The sequence below is a fragment of the Penaeus japonicus genome, unplaced genomic scaffold, assembly GCF_977035675.1.
Source record: "Penaeus japonicus unplaced genomic scaffold, GWHDUDI00000001_assembly GWHDUDI00000036, whole genome shotgun sequence".
Classification (NCBI taxonomy): domain Eukaryota; kingdom Metazoa; phylum Arthropoda; class Malacostraca; order Decapoda; family Penaeidae; genus Penaeus; species Penaeus japonicus.
In genome coordinates, this window is record NW_028234438.1 from 19977200 (window position 1) to 19984699 (window position 7500).

Genomic DNA, 7500 nt, shown 5'->3' on the forward strand with positions numbered 1-7500 from the left:
ATATATAATATTATATATATATATATATATATATAAGTATATAATATATATATATATATATATAATATATATATATATATATATATATATATATATATATATTATATATATATATATATATATATATATATATATAAATATATATATATACATATATTATGTGTGTGTGTGTGTGTGTTTGATTGTATATGTGTGTGTTTGATTGTATGTTTCTGCATTTTTGTGTGAGTGTTTGTGTGTTTTGTGTGTTTGTGTATATTTGTGCGTGTGTATGTATGTGTTTGCACATGTTTTATATGATATATCAAATATAAGATTCCCGTTTTTACACGATTACACTCCAGCATGGTTGTTGAAGTTATTGTCAAAAGAAACGTTTTCTATGAATACTTCTATATAAAAGAAAACTAAGAATGATATTTTTTATGGTAGACTTAAGTATTATATAGGTCAAGTTTACATATCAAATCTAAACAAACTAAATGACGGAATATCATGATGAGATAGATAATTGCAAACAATACAGGAATTACAACTCGCGAGTAATATCTACAAGTATATATACAAAGCCATGGCCATTAAAAAAAAAGAACAAAAAAATAATTTCTTTTCATTCGTGTTCCTCAAAGTTATATTAAGACACATAGGTGACTCTAACCCATTTTCGTGTTGTTATCTGTATACATAGATGCCGTGATTAACGAGTGTAAAAAGCGGGTTTGCAAAAGAAACAGTAGGTTTATATTTGGTATATGATGCAGTTAATTGTTTTTAATGATATCTTTATTTTCATAATTTCTATGAATCCTAAACTTGATGAAATACGACCATAGTAATGACGATCATTAGTCAGGGTAAATAAAAATGTATTTCGCAAAATAGCATGAGAATCTAATATCATTAAAACGAAATGTTTTTTTTTTCGCCCAGGAAAGTGCAAACAATATATATATATATATGTATATATATATATATATATATATATATATATATATATATATATATATATATATATATATTTTTTTTTTTTTTTTTTTTTTTTTTTTTTTTTTTTTTGTATATGTTGAATTACCAGTCCTCGATTACATACATGAACAATGCTCTTTATAGTAATGATGAAAATGGCAGCATTTACGAAATGTTGAAGAGAAATGATGCTGATGATGGTGATAATGGTAATTATGGCGGTGATGGTGGTGGTAATGATTGATGATGATGATTATGTTACCATTAACTACAACCCAAAATAACACGATAACCTACAGCCACTATACGAAGTCCTTATTCATAAAAAATGATATATCCCTTTCACATCTCCATCCTCTTCCCCCTGCCTTCTCTTTTTCCTCTCTCATTCCCTCTCCCTCCTATCCTCCTTCCCTCCCCCTCACATCCTCCAGTCCTTTGTCTATCCCTCCCCCCTTCCCCCTCTCTCTTTCCCTTCCCTTCCCCTTCTCTCCTTAACCCTCCCCCTCCCATCCTCCTGCCCCCTCCCCTCCTTCCTCTCTCCATCTCTCCCCTTCCCCTTCTCTCCTTGCCCCTCCCCCCTCCCCCCTCACATCCTCCTGCCCTCCCTCCCCTTTCCCCTTCTCTCCTTACCCCTCCCCCCTCACATCCTCCTGCCCTCCCTCCCCTTTCCCCTTCTCTCCTTCCCTCCCTCCTCCCATTCCCCTGCCCTCAAGCCCCCTCCCAGCCCCCTCCCCTCCTCCCTCTCTCCATCTCTCCCCTTCCCCTTCTCTCCTTGCCCCTCCCACCTCCCATCCCCCTGCCCTCCCTCCCCTTTCCCCTTCTCTCCTTCCCTCCCTCCTCTCACCCCCCTGCCCTCCCAGCCCCCCCCCCCCTGGTCTTAAGAAATGCGTCTCAGGTACGTTTCCTGCGTTGACCTAATTGGAGGTCCATGCAAAAGATCCTAAGGAGCGTTTATATATCGCGAGAAAGGACGACATCGTGTTCTGGTGAAAGGCGTCTGAACTCCTGACATTACGTGGAGGCGTTTGACCTCGTTTGACCTTGGGGAAAATGCTGTTGATAATTAAGGCGAGTTGGTGTGTATGTTTGGTTTAGGCATGTGCATGTTGCGTGGTTGAGTCTGCATGCGTGGGAGTATGTTGTTTTATGAAGTTTTATGGTTAGTGTCTAGATGCCTTTGTGTGTTTGTTTGTGTATATCAAAAACATGTTTTATTATCTTACTTAAATATTTAAAGCGTCTATTTTCTAGATGTGTTAGTCTCTGTGTTGGTCTGTGCGTATGAACAGCATTTTATATCAGACTTTGAAATCTAAAGTTTGTGTTCAAATCTACTCGTTCATATAACCTATGTCTAAATATGTATATTCATCCATATTATCAGTATAGCATAAACAATATCAATAAAAAATCAGTCTCATACTTAGATTTTCTTTTATATTGTTTAATTTCTATATCTAATTTAGATACCCCATTCCCTCGCTCCATCTACATAGACTGCTATTTACGTTACTTCATATCAAACTGTATCATATCAATATCTATCTCAACTGATCTATTCTAATGTCCCATTTCTAGATGACAGACTATATATAAAAACTGACAGACTATATAAAAGAGGGAAGCAACACCGAAGAATTAAACATGCAATCATAAATCTAATGCAATATAAACAAAAGTTTGAAATTATAAAGTAAAGTTACACCAAAAAAAAACTTTGATTTTGCAGATAAGGAGATACAGAGATATACTATGATGACGTTGGCTTATGACTTAACAAAATGAAATGATAAATGATGAATTAATTTATTCAGAACGATGTTTGGTAATTAAACTGTATGTAACAATTATGACTTAACTGTGGTGCATAATTGATAATTGATAAATTGAAAATAGATAAAGTGGAGGATAAATGAAAGGGAGGTTACGGATAGGTAAGATAGATAGATAGATAGATAGATACATAGATAGATACATAGATAGATACATAGATAGACAGATATATAAAGAGAGAACAGACGAATAAGTTTATATATTTATGGTGTGTGCGTTTACTTGTGACTTTCATGTGTACGTGCACATTGTGCGTGGGTGCGTGCGTGTGTGTGTGTGTGTGTGCGCGTGTGTGTGTGTGCGTGCGTGCGTGTGTGTGTGTGTGTGCGCGTAGGTGCGTATCAATAAGCGTGAACGTTAATTAATTTCCCTTGAAAGCTGGATTCGAAGCCTCGGCAGTCAAAACACCTTGCAGACTGTAAATGGATATCTCTCAGAAATTAATTTTCTTCGGATGGCAACAAGAAGGATGGAGAGGGAGAGAGAGACGGAGAGAAAGAGAAAGAGAGAGAAAGAAAGAGAGAGAGAGAGAAAGAAAGAGAGAGAGAGAGAGAGAGAGAGAGAGAGAGAGAGAGAGAGAGAGAGAGAGAGAGAGAGAGAGAGAGAGAGAGAGAGAAGGAAAAGAGAGAGAGAAAGAGCAAGAGAGAGAGAGAGAGAGAGAGATCAGGATGAAAGCATAACGTGATGAAATTACAACAGAAATGAAATCGTATGAATATGATAACTCGAAATTGATAAGAAAGAAAAAATGTTTCACAATCTAATAAAAAAAATCAAGATATGATGAAACTCGGAAAACAATTCTTCGCCAAATTAGTTTCCGAAAAATGAGAGAGATCGCGATATTCTGGATCATATTAAGTTGGTGATCTAAAAAAAGATGATAAAGTAGGATTAATAAAAGAATTGAAAAGATATCAAATAGAGAATATAGACATAATGACAAAACAGACACACAGAAATAATAAAGACAATGAAGCATAACAATAAAAAAAAAGGAAAAGATATCAAAGAGACAACAAAGACAAAATACCAAAAACAGACACACAGAAACACCAACACTCACACACACACACACCCACGAACAGAAAGGTTCACTCAACACCTCGATCCCTGAAACCACGATGACTCACATGCGAGAAGAAGTAATAGTAGACGTCATCGCAGTGCTCGGCGTAAAGTTGAGCGAAGAGGTTGGTTGGACACACGAAGAAATAGTCTCCCACCACGTCTGACACAGCCTTCTGGTTGAGGTAACCGTTGTCCATGTCCTCCCAGCTGGTGTACTGTTGGTGCGAGAGCTTGCTGTTAGGGCTGTTGTTAGGGTGTTGTTTGGGGTGTTGTTAGGGGTGTTGTTTGGGCTGTTGTTTTGGGCTGTTGTTAGGGCTGTTGTTAGGGGGTGTTGTTTTGGTTGTTAGGGGTGTTGTTAGGGCTGTTGTTAGGGGTGTTGTTTGGGCTGGTGCACTGTTGGTGCGAGAGGTTGCTGTTAGGGGTGTTGTTAGGGCTGTTGTTAGGGCTGTTGTTGGGGCTGTTGTTAGGGGTGTTAGGGCTGGTGTACTGTTGGTGCGAGAGCTTGCTGTTAGGGCTGTTGTTTGGAGTGTTGTTAGGGCTATCGTTAGGGGTGTTGTTTGGGGTGATGTTAGGGGTGTTAGGGCTGTTGTTTGGGCTGGTGTACTGTTGGTGCGAGAGGTTGCTGTTAGGGGTGTTGTTAGGGGTGTTGTTAGGGCTGTTGTTGGGGCTGTTGTTAGGGGTGTTAGGGCTGGTGTACTGTTGGTGCGAGAGCTTGCTGTTAGGGCTGTTGTTTGGAGTGTTGTTTGGGCTGTTGTTTTGGTTGTTAGGGCTGTTGTTTGGAGTGTTGTTTGGGGTGTTGTTTGGGCTGTTGTTTTGGTTGTTAGGGGTGTTGTTTGGGGTGTTGTTTGGGGTGTTGTTAGGGGTGTTGTTAGGGGTGTTGTTAGGGGTGTTGTTAGGGGTGTTGTTAGGGGTGTTGTTAGGGGTGTTGTTTGGGGTGTTGTTAGGGGTGTTGTTAGGGGTGTTGTTTGGGGTGTTGTTAGGGGTGTTGTTAGGGGTGTTGTTTGGGGTGTTGTTTGGGGTGTTGTTAGGGGTGTTGTTTGGGGTGTTGTTTGGGGTTTGGGGTGTTGTTAGGGGTTTTGTTTGGGCTGTTGTTAGGGTTGTTGTTAGGGGTTTTGTTAGGGGGTGTTGTTAGGGTGTTGTTAGGGGTGTTGTTTGGGGTGTTGTTAGGGATGTTGTTTGGGGTGTTGTTAGGGATGTTGTTTGGGGTGTTGTTTGGGGTGTTGTTAGGGGTGTTGTTAGGGGTGTTGTTAGGGGTGTTGTTAGGGCTGTTGTTAGGGCTGTTGTTTGGGCTGTTGTTAGGGCTGTTGTTAGGGCTGTTGTTTGGGGTGTTGTTAGGGGTGTTGTTTGGGGTGTTGTTAGGGGTGTTGTTAGGGGTGTTGTTAGGGTTGTTGTTAGGGCTGTTGTTAGGGCTGTTGTTAGGGGTGTTGTTTGGGGTGTTGTTAGGGGTGTTGTTAGGGGTGTTGTTAGGGGTGTTGTTGGGGGTGTTGTTAGGGGTGTTGTTAGGGGTGTTGTTAGGGGTGTTGTTAGGGGTGTTGTTAGGGGTGTTGTTAGGGGTGTTGTTTGGGGTGTTGTTAGGGGTGTTGTTAGGGGTGTTGTTAGGGGTGTTGTTTGGGGTGTTGTTAGGGGTGTTGTTTGGGGTGTTGTTAGGGGTGTTGTTTGGGGTGTTGTTAGGGGTGTTGTTAGGGGTGTTGTTTGGGGTGTTGTTGGGGGTGTTGTTGGGGGTGTTGTTGGGGGTGTTGTTGGGGGTGTTGTTGGGGGTGTTGTTGGGGGTGTTGTTGGGGGTGTTGTTGGGGGTGTTGTTTGGGGTGTTGTTAGGGGTGTTGTTAGGGGTGTTGTTAGGGGTGTTGTTAGGGGTGTTGTTAGGGGTGTTGTTAGGGGTGTTGTTAGGGGTGTTGTTAGTGGTGTTGGTAGTGGTGTTGTTAGGGGTGTTGTTAGTGGTGTTGTTAGTGGTGTTGTTAGGGGTGTTGTTAGGGGTGTTGTTAGGGGTGTTGTTAGGGGTGTTGTTAGGGGTGTTGTTAGGGATGTTGTTATGGGTGTTGTTAAGGATGTTGTTAGGGGTGTTGTTAGGGGTGTTGTTAGGGGTGTTAGGGGTGTTGTTGGGGGGGTGGTGGGGGTGGTTGTTAGGGTGTTGTTAGGGGTGTTGTTAGGGTGTGTGTTAGGGGTTGTTAGGGGTGTTGTTAGGGTGTTGTTTGGGGTGTTGTTAGGGTGTTGTTAGTGGTGTTGTTAGGTGTTGTTAGGGTGTTGTTAGGGTGTTGTTTGGTGTTGTTAGGGTGTTGTTAGGGTGTTTGGGGTGTTGGTTAGGGGTGTTGTTAGGGGTTTGTTAGGGTGTTGTTAGGGTGTTGTTAGGGTGTTGTTTAGGTGTTGTTAGGGTGTGTTAGGGGTGTTTGGGCTGTTGTGGGGGGTGTGGTGGGGGGTGTTTGGGGTGTTGTTAGGGGTGTTGTTAGGGGTGTTGTTAGGGATGTTGTTAGGGATGTTGTTTGGGCTGTTGTCAGGGGTGTTGTTAGGGGTGTTGTTAGGGGTGTTGTTAGGAGTGTTGTTAGGGGTGTTGTTTGGGCTGTTGTTAGGGGTGTAGTTAGGGGTGTTTGGGGTGTTGTTTGGGGTGTTGTTAGGGGTGTTGTTTAGGCTGTTGTTAGGGGTGTAGTTAGGGGTGTTTGGGGTGTTGTTAGGGGTGTTGTTAGGGGTGTTGTTAGGGGTGTTGTTAGGAGTGTTGTTAGGGCTGTTGTTAGGGGTGTTGTTAGGGATGTTGTTAGGGGTGTTGTTTTGGGTGTTGTTAGGGGTGTTGTTAGGGATGTTGTTATGGGTGTTGTTAAGGATGTTGTTAGGGGTGTTGTTAGGGGTGTTGTTAGGGGTGTTTGGGGTGTTGTTAGGGGTGTTGTTAGGGTTGTTGTTAGGGATGTTGTTAGGGGTGTTGTTAGGGGTGTTGTTAGGAGTGTTGTTAGGGATGTTGTTAGGGATGTTGTTTGGGCTGTTGTCAGGGGTGTTGTTAGGGGTGTTGTTAGGGGTGTTGTTTGGGCTGTTGTTAGGGGTGTTGTTTGGGGTGTTGTTAGGGGTGTTGTAAGGGGTGTTGTTTGGGGTGTTGTTAGGGGTGTTGTTAGGGGTGTTGTTAGGCCTGTTAGGGTTGTTGTTAGGGTGTTGTTTGGGGGTGTTGTTTTGGCTGTTGTTAGGGGTGTTGTTAGGGGTGTTGTTTGGGGGTGTTGTTTGGGGGTGTTGTTTGGCGGTGTTGTTAGGGGTGTTGTTTGGGGTGTTGTTAGGGCTGTTGTTATGGTGAGGTTTTGTTGTTGATTTTGTTTTTGTTGTTTTTGATTAGTGGTGGTATTGTCATTTGTATTATTAGCAATATCATTTTTGTTTTTAGCATTGTTGTTTTTAGTATGGTAATTATGATGATTATGATGCAAATAATAAGGATAAAGATGATGATAATAACAACGGCAAGAACATTAACAAATATAATAACATTGAGATTTTACCTCCCGAAAAGGTCTAAAAGATAATAGAAAACATAATGAAATATGATAATAATGATGATAATGATAATATTGATAATAATAACTAGACTTAAGAATTATACTGACCTGAAAGATGATAGCTTCTCTCTCAACCGGTGACCAATCCTTGAAGATTTCG

The 7500-nt window shown here is 41.4% G+C and overlaps 1 protein-coding gene across 1 annotated transcript in view; it reads right to left on the bottom strand.

Moving 5' to 3' along the window:
* LOC122259348 (acetylcholinesterase) overlaps nucleotides 1-7500 on the bottom strand; it is a gene marked incomplete in the record, with an annotated part of 118724 nt that overhangs the window by 1950 nt on the left and 109274 nt on the right. The window contains 2 exon segments of the mRNA XM_086531773.1: nucleotides 3936-4088; nucleotides 7449-7500. The exon segment at nucleotides 7449-7500 is cut by the window's right edge and continues 91 nt beyond it. Of these exon segments, the coding sequence (XP_086387899.1) occupies nucleotides 3936-4088; nucleotides 7449-7500 (205 nt within the window).